General features: G+C 32.4%; 1 protein-coding gene across 3 annotated transcripts in view; it reads left to right on the top strand.

Moving 5' to 3' along the window:
* The window catches only part of STXBP5L (syntaxin binding protein 5L), a 380,025-nt gene that overhangs the window by 247,200 nt on the left and 107,545 nt on the right, over positions 1–25,280 (top strand). For all 3 annotated transcript variants that reach the window (XM_041771139.1, XM_041771064.1, XM_041770992.1), the window contains exons 15-16: positions 20,356–20,396; positions 23,770–23,987. In XM_041771139.1, coding sequence (XP_041627073.1) covers positions 20,356–20,396; positions 23,770–23,987 — 259 coding nt within the window. The remainder of the gene's footprint in view (positions 1–20,355; positions 20,397–23,769; positions 23,988–25,280) is intronic.

Here is a 25,280-nt window from a genome sequence, read left to right as displayed (position 1 = left end):
GAAATTAAAGAATACACAAATTAATGGAAAGATACCGTATGTTCATAGATCGGAAGCCTTAATATTCTTAAAATGTTCATACTATCATAGTGATCTACAGATTCAATAAATTTTGAAATCCCCATGGTATATTTTGCAGAAATAGAAAAAAAATCCTAAAATTAATGTAAAATCTCAGAGGACTATAAATAGCCACAACAGTCCTGAGAAAGACAGATAAAGCTAGAGTCTTCACACTTTCTGGTATCAAGACATGATTATTAAAACATAATATAAAGTAATCAAAACATTCTGTATGTTGGTAAATTGAACACCAATAAAAATTAACTAAAAAAAAAATTAAAAATAAAACTGTTTTCAACAAAAAAATAAAAATAAAAAAATACAGTAATCAAAACAATTATATAACCATAAACACAGACATATAGTAGAGAATAGAGAACTCATAAATAAACTATTCTCATTAGAAGAGAATAGAGAACTCATAAATAAACTATCATCTATATGGTCAGATCTTCAATAAGGTTATCAAGGCTATCCAGTGGGGAAAGGATAGTGTCTCCAACAAATGATATTGGGAAAACAAATGATGTTGCATATGTAAAAGAATGGAGCTGCCAAAAACAACTGAAAATGGAAAATACCAAATGTATGACCTGAAACTAAAAAAATTCTGAAAGAAAACAGAGGAAATTTTCATGACATTGGATTGGCAATTATTTATTGAATATGACACCAAAAACACAGGTAACAAATGGTGTACTTCAAACATGAAAACTTCTGTGGAACAAAGGAAGCAATCAACAGAGGAGAAAGGCAACCTATGGAATGGGAAAAGATATTTGCAAAGCATATATCTGATAAGGGTTAATTTTCAGAATATAAAGACCTCCTACAGTTCAAGAGGAAAAAATCCAATTAAAAATGAGCAAAGGACTTAAATATGTCTCCAAAAAAGATATACAAATAGCTAACAAGCAAATGAAAAAAAAAAATGTTCAAAATCACTACTAATTAGAGAAATGCAAATGCAAACTACAATATCACTTTATACTGGTTTAAGATGGCACTACAAAATAACAAAAATAGAAAATAAAAAGTGTTAATAAAAATGTGGAGAAGTTGGAAACTTTGTGCACTGGTGGTTAGAATGTAAGTGGCACAGATGTTATTGAAAACAGTAGTGTAGGGGATCCCTGGGTGGCGCAGCGGTTTGGCGCCTGCCTTTGGCCCGGGGCGCGATCCTGGAGACCGGGGATCGAATCCCACATTGGGCTCCCGGTGCATGGAGCCTACTTCTCCCTCCGCCTGTGTCTCTGCCTCTCTCTCTCTGTGACTATCATAAATAAATAAAAATTAAAAAAAAAAAAGAAAACAGTAGTGTATATCTTCAATAATTAAAAGTAGAATTATCTCGTGGCTCAGCTATCCCACTGGTAGGTACATAATCAAAAGAATTAAAAAGAATATTAAAGCAATATATTCATTGCAGCATTATTCACAATAGTGTAGAGGTGGATGTAACTTAACCATCAAAAGATGAATAGGTTTTTTAAAGTATTAAATAGAATATTCAATTCAGCCTTTAAAAAAAGAAATAAATCTTGTCATATGTTACACCTTGGTGGCTCAGATGGTTAAACGTCTGCCTTTGGGTCAGGTGATGATCTCTGGGTGCTGGGATTAAACCCCATGTTGGTCTCCCAGCTCAGTGAGGAGTCAGCTTCTCCCCCTGCTGGTGCTCTGTTTCTTTCTGTCTCAAATGAATAAATAAAGTAATCTTTAATTTTTTTTTAAACTGACATGTTTAAAACATGCTCTACAACTCAAGAATGTACATTCTTTTCAAATGCACAAGGCACACAGACCAAAATTGATCATACACAGGGCCATAATACAAATGCCAATAAATTTCAAAAAATTGTGTATAATAATATAGGCTGTTTCTGACCAGAGGAGAATTAAACTAGAAATCAATAACAAAAATATATAAAGAAAATAATTTTTCAAAGTCAAGCAATTTATTTCCAACTAATTTACTTGTTAGTGAAGAAATCACAATAGAATTTTTTTAAAAATATCCCAAACAGGAAGATAGTGAAAATACAATATATCATTATTTATGGATATATTTAAATTTATGTTTAGAGGTAAACTTACATCCATAATGGTATGTTAATAAAATGAAATACTAAAATCCAATGATCTCATTATCTTAAGACTGTCAAAATTATCCTTCCAAAAATAAAAAAGAAAATAATGTTAAGAAAAAAAATTAATGAAATAGAAAACAAATGTATAATAGGAAATATCAAAAAAGCTAGAGTTTGTTTATGGAAACAAATTGGTGAACTTTTTTGACTGTTAGGAAAAGTAGAAGGAACAAACAACGTCAAGATTGAAAAAGGATTCACTACTGTATACCATCAATCAAAAGGTAATAGGATATTTATGATCAGCTCTATAGTAGTAAAATTTAAGAGAGAAAACTATAAAAAAATACAACTTACCATATCTGGCTTTAGGAGAAACAGAAAATATGAATAGTCAAATATCTATTAAAATAATTGAGTTAAAGTTAAAAATATTTCACATAAACAACCCTGGACTCAGATGTCTTCATTGGGAACTTGTCTCAACAGCTAAAAAAGAATACTATCAGAGTATTCTTTTCTATTTAATTAGATAAAATTAATTGATTAATTGATTCTAGCTGGATCAGTCAGTGGAGCATGCAACTCTTGATCTCAGGGTCATGAGTTTAACTCCCACATTAGGCATAGAGCTTACTTACAAATAAAAAATAAATAAAGAATAATAACAATTTTTCAGAAAACCTTTCAGAGAATGGAATAGGGATTTTTTTTTCTTGAAAGAAGGAAGATTTTATTATTTTGTTTTATGAGGCCAGGATATTTTTTATACCAAAACCCAACAAGCGCATCACAAGAAAGGAAGGAGACTTATAGGCCATCTCTTATAAATATAGATGTAAAACTACTAAGTAAAATGTTAGCCAATAAAATTTAGTGATATATGAAAAGGGTGATATCTCAGAACTAAGTCAGCTTTATGCCAGGAATGCAATGCTGGTTTCCTTAAAAAAAAAAAAATCTATATCAATGTAATTTACCACATTAAGTAAATCACTTGGAAAAATCTAATGATCATATAATTAAGTGAGAATATTAAATTCATCATGTATTCATGAAAAAAATCACCCAGCAAGCTAAAAATATAGGGGAAATTCTATAGTCTGAAAGGGATTTTTATTAAAAAAATAATAATAAACCAAAACTGAAGCAAACATTGTACTTGTTGATGAAGTGTTTAATGTTTTTCCTTATATGCTGAGAATAAAACAAGAACGCCTTCCGTCACACCTGGTGTACAACATTAAACTTGTAGACCTATCCAGTTAAGTAGGGCAAAAATGGAAATCAGTTTATATCTTCCTTTTCAATCTATTATTGCACAGAGACACCATAATAATGTATGTGGAAAATGAAAAATAACATACAAAAAACTATTTTAATTAATTTGAATATGTAGCAAGTTCCTGGAAACATCCATATTCAAAATTCAACTCTATTGTATATAATGGCAACAATTATAAAATAAAAAATACAAAATTATTCCATTTAAAATAAGATAAAAAAATAACATAATCTAGAAGTAAACCTAACAAAAGATATGTAAGACATCTATAATTAAAATTGTGAAACAGGGCAACCCCGGTGGCGCAGTGGTTTAGCCACCTGCAGCCTAGGGCTTGATCCTGGAGACCCTGGATCAAGTCCCATGTCAGGCTCTCTGCATGGTGCTTGCTTCTCCCTCTGCCTGTGTTCTGCCTCTCTCTCTCTCTCTGTGTGTCTCTATGAATAAATAAATTTAAAAATCTTTAAAAACCTTTTTAAAAATAAAATTGTGAAACAAATTTAAGAAATAGGAAAATACTTAAATACATGGAGAGATATATCATAATCATTAATTCCACTCAAAAATGTAAAGATATCAATTTTTCCCAAAGTGATCTAAAGATTTAATGTAATCCTGATAAAAGAATATCAGCACCAATTTTTTTATGGAAATTAATGAGCTGATTATAAAATTTGTATAGAAATATAAAGGGCAATAGCAAACTATATGGCCAAAAAAAAAGTGAGAAATTAATTTACTAGAGAAATTTAAAAAGATGGCCACAGAGGAGGAGTATGTTAGGCTCTGCCTTATCCCATATATACAACTACATAACTATATAACTATCAAATCATCCTAAAGACCTTAGAAATTGACCTGAAGATTGACTGAACAAGCCACAATTAAAGTGAGAAGAGAGGCCACATCAAAGAAGGTAGGAAGTGCAAAGACATGGTTTAGGTGAGAAACAGTGCTACCTGCTATGGAGGGAAGGGAGTCATGGTCAGAGAGAAGGGCAGGGTAGAGGGGACCATGTGGGGCAATGCACAATGAGAATATCTCCCTATAGCTATTGGTTTAGAAAGTGAGAGGGGCTGAATTTCAGAGTTCTCAGAACAAGTGGGGTTTAAATCCTGGAGTTTTAAAAGTCATCGGGGTTGGCTGGAATAGAGCCAGAGGCACTGTGCTGGTCTTGGAGAGAAGGGAGGTAAACAACCTGGAGGCATATGGCATTGAAACAGCAATCTGAAGCTTTCCTGGGGGCACACAGTAGGGAGATTATTGCCATTCTCAGGGCATGACCCTGAGAGGTGGCATTCAAAGAGACACCTCTCTTGGAACAAGGGAGCTAGGTGGGCACCATTTCCCTTCCCTTCCCCCTCAACATAAACACAGAGCCACCTGCAGGAAGCAGCATAGCACAGACTAGTGTCTAACAGACTAGCTGCCTAACTTGCTTCCCAGGGGAACTGTTCTTCTCAGTCATGCTTACTTCAGCTCTAGTGTGACAGACCTGCCCCCAGGAGACCAGCAGAAGCCCTTGTTGACACCATGTCTCCTGACCAGAGAGTTTTACAGGGCCTCAGTTCCAAAACAAGTGGTGACATATCTCATTTCAAAAGCAGACCAAATAAAACATAGTTAAAACTCACCACATTCATACAAGGGACCAAACACTACTCATATCAGACGAAGAGAATCTCTACAGATAACTGGCCTGAAGAATAGAGGAGCCAGAACACACAACACAGGGTATGCAACACACCCTGGATGCACTCCCTGATGCCTTAGGCGAATCAGACATAAAGAGTGCAATAAGCAACATCAGAAACCTTGATGCAATGAACAGCAGGCTGGAAGAAGCAGAAGAACAAATTAGTGACCTAGAAGACAAATTAATGGAAAGAAATGAAGCTGAACAAAAGAGAGAAAAAATTATGCAAAATGAGAATAGATGAGGGAACTCAGTGACTTCATCAAATGTAACAACACTCATAGGAATCCCAGGAAAAGAGAAAAAAGTAGGCAGAAAATTTATTTGAAGAATAGCTGAAAACTTCCCTAATCTGGGTAAAAAACAGACATCCAGATCCAGGAGGCACAGAGAACTCCCATCATAATCAACAAAAAGCAGGGCCCACACCAAGACATATTATAATTAAATTTGTGTAATATAGTAATAAAGAAAATCTTAAAAGCAGCAAGAAAAAATAAGTTATTAAAATAAGGAAAACCCATAATAGATTTTTCAACAGAAACTTGAAAAAAACAGAAGGAAGTGGTATAATGTATTCAAAGTGCTGAGAGGGAAAAATCTGCAGCTAAGAATTCTTTATACAGAGGAGCCTCTGTGGCTCAGTTGGTTGAGTATCTGACTCTTGATTTTGGCTCAGGTCATTATCTCAGGGTCATGAGATCAAGCCTCATATCAAGCTCCACACTCTGCATGGAGTCTGCTTGTCCCTATCTGTTCCTCCCCCATTCTTATAAATTAATTAATTAAATAAACAAACAAACAAATAAAAATATTTTAAAAAAAGAGTACTCTATCCAGCAAAGCTATCATTCAAAAAACAAAGAGAAAGAAAAAATTTCCCAAACAGAAACTAAGGGAGTTCATGACCAATAAACCAGCCCTACAAGAAATATTAAAGGGGACTCTAAGTGGAGAGAGACCAGAAATGACAGAATAGAGGCAGGAAAACTCAAAAGCGGTAAAAATGAATGTTTTTATTCATTTTTTTCATTTCATTTATTCATTTAAAAAATTAGTTAAGGAACTCACAAAAGCAAGGATATAAAATATAATAACATGTACCTAAAATATGGGGCAGGGGAAAGGAGAAAATAATGGGTTCAAACTTAAAAGACTTAACATAGACTGCTATATGCAAAAGAGTTCATATACAAACTTACTGGTAACCATATTCCAAAAACCACTAATAAACATGGAAAGAATAAAAAGAGAAAGAAATCCATATATATCACTAAAGAAAATCAGCAAAATATGAGAGAAAGATAAGAAGGGCTCAGAGAAAATCTCCAGAAACGACAAGTAATAAAACAGCAATGAATACATATCTATCAAGAATTACTTTGAATTTAAATGAACTAAATGCTCCAGTTAAAAGACATAGGCTGTCAGAATGGATAAAAACAAACAAGACCTATCTATATGCTGCCTATAAGAGACTCATTTTAGACCTAAAGACACTTGCAGAATCAATGTGGAAGGGAGAAACATTTATCACATGAATGGATGTCAAAAAGAAGACAGAGTAACAATACATCAGACAAATTGGACTTTAAAACAATGACGTAACAAGGGACAACAAAGGAAGGATACTATATATATAAAGGGAACAATCCAATAAAAGCTACAACAGTTGTAAATATTTATGCACCTAGCACAGGAGCACCTAAATACATAAAACAAAACAAATATGAAAGAATTAATAATAACACAATAATAGAGGGACTATAACACTCCATTTATGTCATCCAAACAGAAAATCAATAAGGAAACAATGTTTTTAATGACACTCTGGACCAGATCAACTTAACAGGTATATTAAGAACATTCCTTCCTAAGACAGCAGAATATACCTTCTTAACAAGTGCACATGGGAGATTCTCCAGAATAAATTACATATTAGATCACAAAATAGGCCTAAATGAATACAAGAAGATTGAAGTCATACCATGTGCCTTTTCTTTTCTTTTTTTTTTTTTTAATTTTTTATTTATTTATGATAGGCACACAGTGAGAGAGAGAGAGGCAGAGACACAGGCAGAGGGAGAAGCAGGCTCCATGCACCGGGAGCCCGACATGGGATTCGATCCCGGGTCTCCAGGATCGCGCCCTGGGCCAAAGGCAGGCGCCAAACCGCTGCACCACCCAGGGATCCCCCATGTGCCTTTTCTAATTATGACTCTATGAAACTAGAAGACATCACAGGGAAAATCTGGAACTACCACAAACACACGGAGATTAAATGACATGCTACTGAACAATGAATAGATCAACCAGGATATAAAAGAAGAAATACAAAATACATGGAAACAAATGAAAATGAAAACACAATGGTACAAAATGTTTGGGATAAAACAAAAGTGGTCATAGGAGAGTTTATAGCAATACAGACTTACCCAAAGAGTCAAGAAAAATCTCAAATAATCTAAACTTATACCAAAAGGAGTTAGAAAAAGAATAACAAATGAAGCCTAAGCCAACAGAAGGAAAGAAATAAATGCTATGGACACTAAAAAACAATAGAAGTGATCAAAGAAGCAGGACATAGTTCTTTGAAAAAATTAATAAAATTGATAAATCTCTAGCCAGACTCATTAAAGAGAAAAGAGAAATGACCCAAATAAAATTACACATGAGAAAGATAATAACAACCAATATTACAGAAAAACAATTATAAGAGAATATTATGAAAAACTATAGGCCAAAATTGGACAACCTAGGCAAAATGGATGAATTCATAGAAAGATATAAACTGCCAAAACTGAAATAAGAAGAAATAAAGAACTGGGATCCCTGGGTGGCTCAGCAGTTTAGCGCCTGCCTTTGGCCCAGGGTGTGATCCTGGAGTCCCAGGATTGAGTTCCATATCAGGCTCCCTGCATGAAGCCTGCTTCTCCTTCTGTCTGTGTCTCTGCCCTCCTCTCTCTCTCAATCTCGAATAAAAAATAAAATCTTTTTTTAAAAAAAGAAGAAATAGAAAACTGGAACAGAGGATAACCATCAGAGAAATGGAATCAGTAATCGAAAAACTGCACAAACAAGTCCAGAAACAGATGGATTCACAGGGGAATTCTACCAAACACTTAAAGAAAAGTTAATACCTATTCTTTTCAAACTATTGCAAAAAAGAAAAAAAAAAGAAATGGAAGGAAAACTTCAAAATTCATTCAATGAACCCAACATTATCCTCATTCCAAAACCAGATAACACCGCCACAAAAAAAGAGAACTACAGGCCAATATCTCTGATGTATATAGGTGCAGAAATTCTCAACAAAATACTAATGGAATCCAACAATATATTTTAAAAAATCATTGACCACAATCAAGTGGGATTTATTCTTGAGTTACAAGAGTGGTTCAATATTTTCAAATCAATCAACATGACACATCACATAAATAAAAGGATAAGAACCATATGATTATTTCAATATACGCAGAAACAGTGTTTGACAAAGTACAACACCGATTCATGGTAAAAACCTCAAAAAAGTAGGGATAGAGGGAACATACCTCAATATCATAAAGGCCATAGTTGAAGAAATCCACAGTTAATACAATCCACAATGGGCAAAAACTGAGAGGTTTCTCCTAAGATTGGGAAGAAGACACAGATGTCCATTCTGACCACTTTTATTCAATATAGTATTAGAAGAAGTCCTAGCCGCAGCAATCAGACAAGAAAAAGAAAAGGTATCCAAATGGCAAGAAATAAACTTTCACTATTTACAGATGACATGACACTATATCAGAAAACCCAAAAGACTCCACCAGAAAACTACTTGGATTGATAAACAAATTCAGTAACATTGCAGGATACAAATAAAAGTATAGAGAGCTGTTGCATTTCTATACACCAATAATGAAGCAGCAGAAAAAGGAGCTAAGGAATCAATCCCATTTACAATTGCACCAAAGTAATAAAATACCTAGGAATAAGCCTAACCAACGCAGTGAAAGACCTGTATTCTGAAAACTATAAAATACCGATAAAAGAAATTGAAGATTACACAAACAGAAAGATCCTGATGGATTGGAAGAACAAGTTCTGTTCAAATGTCTATATTGCCCAAAGCAATCTACACATTTAATACCATCTCTATCAAAATACCACCAGCATTTTTCACAGAGCTAGAACAAACAATCCTCAAATGTTTATGGAACCACAAAAAAACTTCAAATAGCCAAAGCAACACTGAGAATGAAAAACTAAGCTGGAGGCATCACATTTCCAGACTTCAAGTTACATTACAAAGCTTTAGTAACCAAAACAGTATGGTACTGGCACAGAAATAGATACATAGATCAGAGAACAGAATAGAAAACCCCGAAATAAACCTGAAATTATATGGTCAAGTAACCTCTGAAAAAGGAAGAAAGAATATACAATGGGAAAAAGTCTCTTCAACAAATGGCATTGGGAAAAATGGGCAGCTAAATACAAAAGAATGAAACTGGACCACTTTCTCACACCATTCACAAAAATAAATTCAAAATGGATTACAGACCTAAATGTGATACCTGAAACCATAAAAATCCTAGAAGAGAACACAAGCCATAACTTTTTTGACATAGACCATAGCAACTTCTTTCTAGATATTTCTCCTGAGACAAGGGAAAACAAAAGCAAATATAAACTATTGGGACTACATCAAAACAAAAAGCTTATGCATAGTGAAGGAAACAATTAACAAAACTAAAAGAAACTTACGAATAGAAGATATTTTCAAATGATGTATCTTATAAAGGGTTAATATGCAAACTACATAACTTCCATCCAATTTATATAACTTAACACCCCAAAAACACATAATCCAATTTTTAAAAATGGGCTAAGATGTGAATAGTTATTTTTTCCAAAGACATATAGATAGCCAACAGACATGAAAAGATGGTCAACATCACTCATCATTAGGGAAATGCAAATCAAAACTACAATGAGATATTACCTCACAGCTATCAAAATGGCTAAAATCAACAACACAGAAAAAACAAGTGTTGGTGTGGATCTGGAAAAAGGGCAACCCTCTTACACTGTTTTTAGGAATGCAAACTGGTGCAGCCACTGTGAAAAACAGTATTGGAGGTTCCTTAAAAAGTTATAAGTAGAACTACTTTACAAACAATTACAGATCAAGGTATTTATCTACATAGAAAAATACTAATCAAAAGTGAATGAATTGATGTTTATAGCAGCATTATCTACAATAACCAAGTGATGGAAATAGCTCAAGTGGCCGTCAACTGATGTATGTATCAAGTTGTGGTATAAATATACAATGGAATATTCCTCAGTCATAAAAAAGAATGAAATCTTGCCAATTTTAAAGATGTGGGTGGAGATAGAGAGTAAAAGAAATAAGAGAGCTAAAAAAATAAGACAGTCAGAGAGACAAATCCATATGATTTCACTTATATGTGCAATTTAAGAAACAAAATAAGCAAAGGGAAATAAAAATAAGTCAAGAAATAGACTCTTAACTATAGAGGACAAACTGATGATAACCAGAAGGGAGGTTGGTGAGGGAATGGTTTAAATAGGTGACAATGATTAAGGAGTAATTGTTATTAGCACCTAGTGATGTATGGAAGTATTGAATCACTATATTGTACATCTGAAACTAATATTATACTGTATGTTAATTGGAATTTAAATTAAAACTTAAAAAATTAAATTACTAGACATTCAGAGTTATTATAAAATAATAGTGACTAAGATTGTGTGTTGATGGTAGAAATATGGACTCTGCCAGACAACAGTGAATGAAAGAGAAAGTCCAGAAACATCAGAGAATTGATTCTTTATGAACCTGACTCTGCAAAGCAATGAGGAAAGGAACTTTTAAATAAATTATTCTGGTTAATTAGATGTTTATATGGAATCTATGTCCATATAAACATCTAAACATAAAATCTTTGTCCATAGTGTGATGGAATCACATCACACTAAAACTTTATTTCAGGTAAATAAAATTAAAAGCTACAAGAAAACCATATGTATTCAGGAGGATAATAGAGGAGAATATTTTCTTGTGGTTTGGGAAGATTTAATTAAAAAAATATAATTAGCATTAACCAAAAAGGAAAAAAATTATAAATTAGATTACATTAAAAATAAGAACTTCTCTTCCTCAAAAGACACCATTAAGATCCTGAAAATACAAGTCCAGGGAAGATTCTTACATCATATGTATATAGTGAAGTGCTTATATCAGATGTATAAATAATTATGATAAATAAATGAAAAAGACACAGTCAACTCAATAGGAAAAAAATGGCCAACTGACCTAACAAAAGAAGTAACCAAACGGATATAAGTGTAGAAAGGTGTTCATCACTCATCAGAGTAGTATAAATTCAAACACAATGAGATAACATTGCATATACCCAGTAGAATGGATAAAATTTTAAAGAGACTGTCCAGACTTTTTCTGATGTTGTAGAACAACTAGAACTCCTTTAAAGTTTTAGTGGCCATGCAAATTTGTTATACCCTCTTTGGAAAATTCTTTGGCATCATCTATTAGCTTTTTGAACCACTAATTCACTCCCAGATATATGTCTAACAAAAATTTGTATATGTGTTCCAAAATACAGGTATCAAAGGTTTTCAGAACCACACAATTTGTGACAGCGCCAAAATAGAAACAACTTAAATTTTAACAACACAGAGTGGATAAATATGCTGAGGTGTTTTCATACAGGGCCATTCTAAACAGCAATAGTGTTTTACTCTATCACCTCACACAATACACAAATCAATTTGACATTATGACATGTATTACATTAATACATATTATTGACCAAAAGAAACTAGCCTCAAAATATTTGGTTCCACTTACAGATATTTCAAAAACTAGTAAAACTTATATAGAGGTTAAAAGACAACAAAATGGCTACTATTGGGGAAGATACAGGAATAGTGATTGGAAAAGAGAATGAAAGTGTTTTGGTTGATGTTCTATTTTTTAATCTGAGTGATTATTCAGATGTATTATTTGTGATACTTCATTGTGTTATAATTTTATGATTCATGTTATAAGTGTGTTATAGTTAAGTAAAAAAATATTTTGAAATGTCAGGAAGTTACATTATTGAAAATGTCAGAGTAGGAGTGGTTTCTCTACTAAAATAAGTATTAAGCTGGCAAAAACAGAATAATTTTTTTTAGAACTCTAGAATCTAATAGAAAATTTATAACAACCAGGGGAATGTTTAATGAAGAAAGAAGTTGCTATAAAATAAATAAATCATGGGATGTAATGCATAGCATGGTGAGTATAGTTTATAATACTGTGCTGTATATTTGAAAGTTGCTAAAAAGGTAGATTTCAAAGCTCTCACATACACACAAAAATATTTGTAACTATGTATGGTGATAGATGTTAACTATACTCTTGGTACTTATTTTACAAAATGTGCGGAAACCTAATTATACTATACACCTGAAACTAATATAATGTTAAATGTCAACTGTATATCTTTTTTTTTTAAAGCTGCTGAATTTTGGTAAGAGAGCATATGGCATTTTACCTTACCCATTTATAGTCTACCACTCCCACCTCAGTGGTGGCCGTAAATATAGCAGCTTACATTCCTCTGGTGTCAGAAAGAGTAATAAATACAGACTTTATTCTTAAAGAATTGTAGTTGTCTTTGCCCCTTTTGTTTACCTGTTTGATGCCTACCTGTAGGATTAGCTCAAGGCCTTATCTTTGTTTTCCCTGTCTCAGAGTTTTCCCAGGGCTAGAGCTTCCAGGGCTTCCTGGAAGGCATTTATCTGAGTAAAGGCAGATGTACCAGTTCCAGTGCACCTGGGACAGGGGCAAATAATAGTTTGTACTCTGGAAAGAATAGGCCTTATAAGAAAATACATGAGGGAAGAAAGGCTTTGTAAAGCTCCCACATATACTGCAAAATCAGGATGTCCACATGAATGCCTACAGCTGAATACATGCTAAGAAAATACCTGAGAAGTTCTAAGAGTTCCCTTCTAGATGAACTTTAGGCACCATGCAAACAGGAAGTGAAAGCTAATGCAGAGTCGGAAATAACCTGGCTTTCATTGCAGCAGTTTTCTAATAGAACTAATTTGTTAAGACAAAGAGATGGTTTATTATTGTTGCTGTTGTTGGGCTACAGTCATTTAATGAAATTGCTGTCAAATCACTAGCTAACCAATAAGTTAATAGAGCAGAGATTTCAGAGGCCACATACAATGAAGAATACAATCTTTAAAAAACTGTTTACATAGGGGTTTTTCTAAACTAACAACAAAAACTTACAATAAGCATCAACAGAAAAACTTCGGAAGGGGAAGAATCTAATTTTCAGTTTCCTAATTAATACTCAAAAGTCCATTTTTCAACAACAGCAAAATACGAAACATATAAAGAAAAAAATCATGGCCCATTCAGAGGGGAGAAAAGAATTTAATTGAAACTGTCCCTGAGGAAGCCAAGACATTTTATTTACTATGTGAAGATTTTAAATCAACTATCTTAAATATGCTTAAAGAGCTAAAAGAAATCATAAACAAAAATTGAAGGTAATTAGAAGAATTAGTTTCACCAAACACAGAATATTAATAAAGCAAGAAAATTTGTTTTAAAAGAAAATAAATATAAATTCTGGTGCTGAAAATTACAATAACAGAGATGAAAACCTCATGAGAGGGATTCATCTTCAGATTTGAGCAGGCAGAAAAAAGAATAAGTGAATTTGAAGATAGGTCATTGAAAATGATTCCATCTGAAGATTAAAAAATAATAGGATGAAAACTAATAAAAGTATCTAAGAGACCTGTGGGACACCATTAACCTTAACAAAATACACATAATGGAAGCACCATAAAGAGAGAGGTTAAGGAACATAAAGAATATTTGAAGAAATAATGACTTGTAAACTTCCCCATTTGATGAAAAGTTAACATATATCTAAGAATTTCAGTAAAATATGAATAGGATAAATTCAGAGAGATCCACACTGAAATACATTATGATCAAATTGTTGAAAGACAAAGACAGAAAATCCAGAGAGAGGATGTTGAAGGCAGTGAGAGAAACAATTTATCAAGTACAAGGGATCCTCAATAAGATTAGGCCAATTTCTCATTAGAAACCATGAAGATAGAGATGGTGGGCTGATGTATTTAAAATTCTGAAAGAAATAACTTTTAACCAAGAGTTCAATATCCAGCAAAACTATTTTTCAAAACTGAAGAATTTAAACATTCTTAGATAAACAAAAGATGGGAAAATTATTGCTAGTAGATCTGCCTTAAGAGAAATGTTAATGGGAGTTCTTCAGGCTGAAATGAAAACACATTAGATGGTAATTTGAAGCCCTCTGAAGAAAATAAGGAACACCAGTAAAGGTAAGTACATAGGCAAATATAAAAGCCCATATTATCTTACTTTTGTTTTTAACTCAACTTTTTTTCCAAGTACATACAAGCATAATTATAAATCCATGGTGATAGTGAGCAAAACACATGAAGAATTTGTGACAATGACAAAACAGTGCAGTTATATAGCAACAGCTATATATAGCATACAGCAATAGAGGTTTGGTATTGAAGCTAGCTACCATTAATTCAAACTAGATTGTTTTAAATTTAAGAGCCTAATTTTATGCCCAAAGTAACCACTAAAGAAACTAAAATATTTACAGAAAAATAAATTTAAAAAAGAAAGGAAGCAAAATGGTATTTTTAAAAAGTCAATTAAGCATAAAAGAAGGCAGCCTTGGAGGCACTGAATAACAAAAAAAAAAAAATATGACATATAGAAAATATATAACAAGGCGGCAGAAATCCTTCCTTTTTAATACTTTAATTAGATAATTACACTCTCCAATTATGAGGCAGAGATTGGCAGAATAGGTAAAAACACATGATCTAACTGTATGCTTTCTATAAGAGACACATTTCAATTACAAAGACAAAAAATATGTTGAAAGTGAAAGGATGGAAAAAAGCTGTTCCATGCAAACAAAACTAAAGAAAGGCAGAGAGAGAGTGGCTACACTAATTTAATTTCTGTATTCATTTTTTGTGTGTGTGTGGCTATACTGATTTTTAGACAAAATCAATCATAAGTCTAAAATTGTTACAAGAGGGACGCCCGAGTGGCTCAGCAATTGGACATCTGCCTTCGGCCTGGGCATGATCCTGAGTCTGGGGATCAGTCCCCACATTAGGCTCCATGTGGGAGGCCTGCTTCTCCCTCTGCCTGTGTCTCTGCTTCTTTCTCTGTGTCTCTCATGAATAAATGAATAAAATCTTTTAAAAAATAAAATTGTTACAAAAGACAAGAGATTATATATTGATAAAAGGATCAAATGCATATTTTATGGGTATATTATACACATACGATAATAGAACTCCAAAATATGAAGCAAAAATGGACAGAATTAAAGTAGGAAATAGTTTTACAATAATAGTTTCAGCAATTAATGGAGAAAACTGGACAGAATATCACTAATGAAACAGAGGACTTGAAAAGCACTATAAGCTAACATCGATCTAAGAGACAATATATAGCGCACTCAACCCAACAACAGAACAATAGAACACATATTTTTTTAAAAGGTCCATGAAGGCCCATTCTCCAGAACAGAGCAGATGTTAGGCCACAAAACAAGTCTTAATAAATGTAGGAAGACTGAAATGATATGGTTTCTTCCCCAACCAAAATATAATGAAACTTGTAGTTAATAACTGAAAGAAAATGGGAACAATCACAAATACATGGAAATTAAGCAACATTCTCTTAAACAATAGACCAAAGAAGAAATCCCAAAGGAAATTAGAAACTACTTTGAGATGAGTAAAAAGAAAAAGTAATGACATGTAGCAAAACCAGTACCCAGAAGGAAACTTAATAGCTATACTGCCTACATTAAAGGAAGGAAAAGTTCTCTAATCAGTAACCTATCTTTACATACAAAGAACTAGGAAAAAAAAAACAAAAACCTAAAGCTAGCAGATGTAAGAAAGAACAAAAATTTAAGCATAGATAAACAAAACAGAGGTCAGAACAGCAATAAAGGAACTCAAAAGAACTAAAACCTGGCTGTTTGAAAATATGGACAGAATTGACTAACTATACTGACAAAAAAATATAACACTCAAAGTATTAAAATCAGAATTAAAAGTATATTATCGACCAAGAAAGGGTTATAAAAGAATATTATGAACAATTGTATGCCAACAAAGTAAATGACCTAGATGAAACGGATAAATTCTGAGAAACAAACTACTAAAACTGACTCAAGAAGAAATAGATAATATGAAGAACTTTATAATGAGATCGAAAGGGTAATCAAAACCTTCCATCAAAGAAAAGGCCAAGATAGATGGCTTTATGATGAATTCTACCAATCATTTAAGGAGGTAACTCCAAATGTTTCACAAACATTTCCAAAAAATAGAAAAGAACACGTTTTAACTCATTCTATGGGGCCAGCATTACCCTAACACCAAAGCCAAAGACATCACAAGAAAAGAAAACTATGCAACAATATTCCTTGTAAATATCGATGCAAGTGTATTCACAAAATAGTAGCAAATGATCAAGTGAGATTTATCCTAGGAACACAAGAGTGTTTCAGCATATACAAATCAACGTAATACTGGCATCAATAAAATGAGAGGAGAAAAAACACGGTCATCTCTCGTAGAAAAAAACATTTGATAGATGCCCCTTTCATGATTTAAAACCCCCACAACAGCAATATTCAGATAATTGAGGAAGTTCCTTAATCTGGAATGGAACTTCCTTTACCTGGTAAAGAGCATTTTTGCAAAACCCATAGATAACATTATATTTGATGGTGAGAGACTGAAAGCTTTCCCTCTGAGATCAGGAACAACACAAGGATCCCTGCTTTTGCTACTTTTATTTCTTATTGTACTGGAAATTCTATCCAAAAGAGGCAAGAAAAATAAAAAGCATCTACGGTGAAAAGGAAGATCATTAGCTCTATTTGCAGATGTCATAATCTTATATATGCATTAGTGTTTTTTTTACATACTAACAATGAACAATTATTCACCAAGGAAATTAAAAAGCAATTCCATTTATAATAGCATCAAAAAGTAAAATAAGATACTTAGAAACAAATTTAGCCAAGGAGATGAAATGTTTATACACTTTCTAGAAACTATGAAACATTGCTGAAAGAAATTTAAAAACACAAAAATAAATGGAATGACATCCCATGTTTATGAATGTAAGACTTAATATTGTTAAAATGGCAATATCTCAAAAGTTATATGTGGATTCACTACAATCCCTATCAAAACTCCAAAGGCCTTTTGGCAGATATGAAAAAGGTTATTCTAAAATTCATGAAATTGTAAGTGACCCCAAATAATCAAAATAATCTTGAAAAAGAACAAAGTTGAAGGACTCACACTTCCCAGTTGTAAATTTTTCTGCACGACTACAGTGATCAAGACAGTGTGGTAATGTCTTAAGATTAGAAATATAATTTAATGAAACAGACTGATTTTTCATAAGGCTGCCAAAACCTTTAATAGGAGAAAGTATAATCTTATCAACAAAAGTTGCTAGGAGAACTGGATATCCACACATCAAAGAATAAAGCTAAACCCTCCCCAAAATCTATCAAGAATTTATCAATCTCAACACTCAAAAAAATATATAACCCACTTAAAAATTGGGCAGAAGACATGAATAGATCTACTTTTCCCAAGACATACGGATGGCTAATAGACACATGAAAAGATGCTCAAGCATCACTCCTCATCAGGGAACTCCAAACTAAAACCATAATGAGATACCACCTTACATCTTTTAGATGGCTAAAATTAACACAGGAAACAACAAATGTTAGTGAGGATGCAGAAATAGGGGAACCTAATTACACTGTTGGTGGGAATGCAAACCAGTGCAGTACTGTGAAAAACAGTATGGAGGTTACTCAGAAAGTTAAAAATAGGACTATTCTAGTGCCAACAATTTTATGTAAATAGCACTACTAGCTATTTACATAAAAGATACAAAAATACTGATTCAAAGGGATACATACATACTGATGTTTATAGCAGCATTATCAACAATAGCCAAATTATGAAAAGAGCTCAAATGTCCACTGACTGATGAATGGATAAAGAAGATGCGGCATATTATGTATACACAATGTAATATTAGCCATAAAAAAGAATAAATCTTGCCATTTACAGTGTTTATTATGTTAAGTGAAATAAGCCAGAGAAAGACACTCATATGTGGAATTTAAGAAACAATATGGATAAACATAGGGGAAGGGGAAAAAATGGAAAGGAGGCAAACCATAAGAGACTCTTAGCTATAGAGAACAGAGAGTTGCTAGAGGGATGGGGGGATGGGCTTGATAAGTGATAAAATCTTAAAAAGAATACCTATTTATTTATGAGACACAGAGAGAGGCAGAGACACAGGCAGAGGGAGAAGCAGGCTCCAGCAGGGAGCCCAATGTGGGACTCGATCCCTGGTCTCCAGGATCAGGCCCTGGGCTGAAGACGGCGCTACGCCACTGAGCCACCTGGGCTGCCCAATAATTGATAGGTATTAAGGAGGGCACTGGGTTTTATATGTGAATGATGAGTCACTAAAATCTACTTCTGAAGTTAATATTACACTATATTTTAAGTAACTAGAATTTAAGTAAAAACTCAAAAAAAAGTTAGACTCCTACCTCATATCATATATAAAAATTAACTCAAATATGATGAAAGACTTGAATTAACAGCTAAAGTTAATTCAAAGAAGAAAACAAAGCGGTGATCTTTCATGATCTTGATTATGGCAAAGATTTCTTAAATATTACACCAAAAGCATAAACAACAAAAGGAAAAAAATAGATAAAATGGCTTTTATCATCAGACATAAAGATGACACTGAGTTGGAGAAAATTTTCAAATCATATCTGATAGGGTTTAGTATTCAGAATATATAAATAATTCTTAAAGTTCAACAATGAAAAGACAAACATTTTTTTAAGTGAGCAAAGGATTTAGGTTTACTTTTTTTTCTTTGTCAAAGAAAGAAATAAAAATGGCTAACAAGCACATGAAAATATGCTTAACATCATTAGTCATTGGGGAAGTGAAAATCAATGCCACCAATTATATATACCACTTTATACCCACTAGGATGGCTAAAAAAATTTTAAAGAGGAAAATAACAAATGTTGACAAGGATATAGATTAATTAGAACCACAGACATTGCTAGTGGGAATATAAATGGTGGAGCTAATAGGGAAAATGGTTTGGCAGTGTCTCAAAAAGCTAAACAATTATCATATAATTGAGCACTTCCACTTTTAAGTATATACAAAACTTGTACATGAATGTCATAAAAGTATTATTTACAATAGCCAAAGATAGAAACAAATGCTTTTTTTGTATTTATTGAGATGATCACATGGTTTTTCTTCTTTAATCTGTCAGTATGATGCCTAACAATACGGTGATTAATTTTTTTTTTTTTTTTTACTGTTTAACTAGTCTTGCATTCCTAGGATAAACTGCAATTTAGTTATGATGCATTATCCTTTCTATATGTTTTTTATTTGCTAATATTTTGTTGACAATTTTTATACCTGTTCTTGAGGAATAAGGTTTTGTAATTTTCTTTTTTGGTTTTGGTGTCAGGATGAAGCTGACCTCATAAAATGTTGGGAGTTATTCTACCCTTTAAATTTCTGAATGAATTCTTATAGAATTGCCATTATGTTACTACCAAATAATGATACAGCTCCAGATAGGTTTAAGGATTTGCTTTTTATTTTTGAAGCTTAACTTTAATTTTGCTATGATACTCACTTCAAAATTGTTTTAATGTAATCAAAATTACTTCAGGTATTTTTTATTGTATAAAAAATTTTGTATAAAAATATATTGTTCATTCAAGCCAGTTTTCATTGTTCTCTATTACACATAAATTCTACAGTAAAATCTAAGCAATTACTGTTCTTTTTTAAATCTAAATTTTAGTGCATTTTTAAAAAAGTAAACCATTGTTATGAGCATGAAGATGGTTTAACATATATTAGTTCTCACTGGAATGGAGTTTTTAAATCAAATTTTAACAAGAACTCAAGTTTTTATGCATTTAGAATGATTATGATTTTTTAAATTTACTATAATTAATACTAATGTATTTTTTATCTAGTCATGCAGATGGATCAATAAAATTTTGGGATGCTTCTGCAAGTAAGTTTAAGTCTCTTGTTCTATAACAGAAATATTTGGTTAATATTTACTCAGAGCCATTCACCACTTTTTAGTTTGGACAATTAATATTTCAGATACATTTTTAGCATATATATATGACTGTGCTATAAAAATTCATTTCCTATGTTAGATCAATTTAAAGTACTATCTCTTCTATACTTTTCCTTTATAATATAAACAGGACTGAATTCACTGTCAGTAACTTATTATATTTACAAAAGGTAAGGTATGTTGAAAAAGTACCAAAATTTGTCAGATCAACTCTGTTGGAGGAATTTCCTTTACCTTCAGCTCTGGTCCTGGAAAAGTTCTTTTATATCATTAGTCCACTTTTCTTCTTGTCTACCAAGCCTATGTAAATCAAAAGAAATGATTTGATAAATGTAAATTTTAAGATGTTTGAGAATTATATAAGGAATATGGTATTCTGCTCAGTGGTGAAAGGAATGCAAAAATATTTCAGGCTTCAGTATATCCATATATGCCCTTCATAAAAGTTATATTTACTAAATCAGATAAAGAACTGCACAAATATGACTAAAAGGCAAACAGTATGATAAGAACTCTAAATGCAATACAACTCAAATTCTGTTACCAGAAATTTGAGATTTGTTTGAACCAGGTCGATCTAGAAATGGTATTTTGATTAATATTTAATGTGGGTTTTGGAAGATAGTTAAGATTTTAATAGAAATAGGAGGAGAAGAGTGAGTAATGACTGTTTCTGAGGATGAGTAACCAGTTATATAAAGGTAACTCTTGTAAATGAGGAATATAAGTGAGTGCTGGAGATTTGAATTTTGTAATTATACCACAAAATCCAAGTAAAAATGTCTAGCTGGTAGGAAAAACAGGCAAGAATGGACACTAATGTAGAAACAGCATAAAAGTGATACATGAAGTTATAGAAGTAAGCAGCTTCTAAGGAAGATGATGATAAACACAAAAGCAGAGGGAAGAAGATTGAATATTAGTGATACTCTTAGCCTGCAAGCTTGAGTATATCAGCAGTGGAGTAAACCATCAGCAAGAGAAAATTAATAAAATATTTAAAACTATGAATTTTTAAGTGACTTTCTGAACTCACACAATAAAGAGCAATGTCTCAGGGAGAAATTCCAAAGGACAAAATATTTTCCTTGATGCATTTTTTCTTGTAAATCTGACTTTGTTCCTAGAACACAATTTTATAGTGACAATTTATATGTTCCTTTCCCACCACCTCAAAGTCACTCCTTAGCTTCTAAAATGTGAGAAGACACTTTAACATCCTCACAACTAGAGTACATGGCACCCTTAAGCAGGCATAATATTTAAGAAGTTAATTTTTAAATATTTATCATATTCATAACATATATTGCAAAGGTTTGCAGCATGTTTAATATTTTTTTACTAAAATCAATTATAAGGACAGATTTCCAATTTTCTGGATGTCATTGAAGACTATCGCCTAGTCTGCCAATTTTAAGGAATACTAATACTGTCCGGTACAGAAGTGAGGTTATACTGAATTTAAATAACTGAGTTTGTTATTAAGTATATTAATTTTCATTTACTGATAATAAATTACCATAATGGAGCAGCTTAAAATGGTACTTACATATTATCTCACAGTTTCTATGTGTCAGGAATCTAGGTTCAGTTTAGCTGGGTTCTTTACCTAGGGCTTCCCAAGACCGCAGTCAAGGTATTGGCTCCTGCGACAGTTTCATCTGAGATTTAGTATCCTCATTCAATCTCATGTAGTTGGCAGAATGCATTTTATTATAGCTTTAGACTCATGGCAACTTGTTTCTTCAAGGCTGGCAAAGGAGTGTCACTCTAACCTCAGGGAGGGCACTAGTCCCTCTTCTAATTATTGTTATGTCAGTCCCATTAAGGATAGTCGGATAGTCTCTGTTGATTAACTCAGAGCCAACTAATTGGGGGACTTAATTATGTCTGCAGTATCCTTTTACCATTGCTATTGTCACATAAAATAATCATGGGAGTTATACCCAATCTAACCTGGAAGGCAGGCTATATAGCACTTAGTAAAATTAATGTCTTACCCATGTTCAAAATGTTTTGGTTTGACATAATTTTAGACTTAGAGAATAATTGCAAAAAAAAAATACCATGAAGTGGTATATAATTTTTAGCCCAATTCTCCAAATGTCAGTGTATACTCCATTTGTTCTTCCACCTTCCCCCCTCCCTCTTCTCCATATGTTCATATATATATGTATAGTTTTTTGTAACCATTTGTGAGTTGCAGTGATGCTCTTCTTACACTACATGGCCCTAAAATATTTCACTGTATATTCCCTACACACATTTTTTTACATAGTCAAATTATACTTATCAAAATCAGGAGATTAATATTGATGCCATGCTAATATCTAACCTCCAGGTCTTACTCATATTATTGTCCCAGTAACATCTTTCATAATAAAAGAAAATTGAGAATTATTTATTACATTTATCAGCTTTTTAGTTTTACTCAATTTGGAATTGTTTATGAAATTGATGTTTTGAGGATTTGGGCCAATTATTTTTGCAAAATCTTCAATTTGGGTTTGACTGATGTTTCTCATTATCATCTTCAGACTATGCATTTTTGACAGCAACTCCTGGATTTTTAGAAATTTTCTTAATAATCTTTTATAGAATCAGAACTTTTTTATAGAAGAGTTATCATCAGGGTCTAAAGTGGAAAAGATATTCTCCCAAATAAATATTCCTGAAAACAACTCACCACCCCCCGAGTTTTGAAAAATTATAATGGATCCTTTTCTAATACAGAGCCACTTAGAAAAGATTCTTTCCAAAATAATTACAGATTATTGGACTTTCATTACTAGCTAATAAATTACAAATACTTCTTATCTTAAAGATTATCTAGAAATTTGTTGAGAAGAATAAATAAACTGTAAGGATAGCTTCAGTCTTTCATGTAGCAATCAAAGCGGGTAATGTGAAAAAGGATTAAGGGGACTCTTTTAGGAGAGAATTAGGTTCAGTATTCCCATTGTAACCTTTCTGAGCCCCAGGGTTTTCATCAATAAATGAAAATAACAATACTTACTTCATGGGACTTTTCTGAAGCTCACATGAGACAATATATACAAAGGACCTACATATTCTTTGGTATATAGTATATGTTCAATAAATGTTTCTTTTTCTCTGGAATCTCCTTCCAACTAAACTAATGATAAGAGTACATGACATTGAATGCTTACTAGTTAAAATGTAATTTATTTTGTCTACTTGGATTTTATTTAAGTGCTTTAACAAATACACTGAAAAAGCTTCAACAATATCTAAGGATTAAGTTCAAATTAGAAGATAACTATGCTTCAATATTTTACAGTAACTTTGCAGATGCTGTACAAGCTAAAAACTTCAAAAGTGTTTGAAAAACAGAAGATAGGAGAAGGAAAACCAACATGTGAAATTGTAGAGGAAGATCCATATGCCATTCAGATGATTTACTGGTGTCCGGAGAGCAGAATATTCTGTGTATCAGGAGTCTCTGCATATGTCATAATTTATAAATTCAGCAGACATGAAATAACAACAGAAATAGTGGTAAGTTATTTAAAATTTAATGTTCACAGCCAGAGTTATTAAAAGAAAGCAATTATCATAGATTTTGGCTAGTGTTTGGTATTGTTTTAAGCCTTCAAGACTGCTGTATTTGGCCAGTGATCCCATTCACAGGATTTTAATTATTCTTCTTACCTGTTTAACATTAAAAAATAGATTGGCTTAAAATGAAAAAACATTACTCAAACTTTGTATTATTAAATAGGTGGATTTATTTCTATATAGAATATATACAGGCATTTATTGCTTTATGTATAAATGTCAAATTAGTACAGGCTGTGTTGTATATCTTTATTAAAATTTTTTGTCTTTTCTTGTCAATTGCCATAAGTGATTATTTCTCAACTACAATAAGATTATTTTTAATAATTTTCTATATAGAAACATTTTTATAGGATGGAAATAATTATGGGCTACCTTTTCTAATCTTAATTTTAAACTAACCAAGTAATTTCATTATTCAATTATGCTTTCATGGGATGAATTAAATCTAAATTAAGGCATCTATAAATAATTAGCCTTCCCAGCTGAATCCATCTTACCATTTTATCAGAAGATAAAGATGATTAACTAAAGGCCTGTATGTAACTGTTTTTACCTCAACAGCTAAAATTAAGTAATGCCCTGTTAAAGTGTATTAGTTAAAATCTCAGCCTTTTGAGTCAGATAAGCCTATGTTTTAATTCTGGCTTTGCCAATGAATAGCTACATAACTCTGAGCAAGTCACAAGGCTCCCGTAGTCAGTACTGGAATCTGGGTGAGACCAAGTTACTTCACTCATAATTTTCTGGGTAAATAAAATGGAAAATAATAATAAACTACAAAAAAATTTTAAAAAAATAAATGATAAACTACAAATGATAATGCCAATTTCATAGGTTTCTTAGGAGGATTATATAAAATCATTAGCATAGTGTCTAGGTATAGTTCTCACTCAGTAATTGGTAAGTGTTATTGTCACTAGAGACTGTATTTAGTTTTTAAGATAATTATGTAAATCACTCTGATAATATTTCTATATTCACTACCCCACAATGACATTTGTTTTCAGCCTCAAAACTGATTTATTTATCATATGATTTCACTCATATGTGGAATTTAAGAAACAAAACAGGAACAAAGAGGAGAGGAGGGAAAAATAAAACAGGATGAAATCAGAGAGCGGGACAAACCTTGAGACTGGTAGTGATAGAAAACAAACTGAGGGTTGCCAGAGGGGAAAAGGGCAGGGGGGATGGGGTAACTGGGTGGTGGACATTAATGAGGGTACATGA

This window comes from Vulpes lagopus, chromosome 1 (assembly GCF_018345385.1).
Source record: "Vulpes lagopus strain Blue_001 chromosome 1, ASM1834538v1, whole genome shotgun sequence".
In the NCBI taxonomy this organism is placed as follows: Eukaryota; Metazoa; Chordata; class Mammalia; order Carnivora; family Canidae; genus Vulpes; species Vulpes lagopus.
The sequence above is the reverse complement of the archived record's forward strand: the minus strand, read 5'-3'. Positions and strand labels throughout refer to the sequence as shown.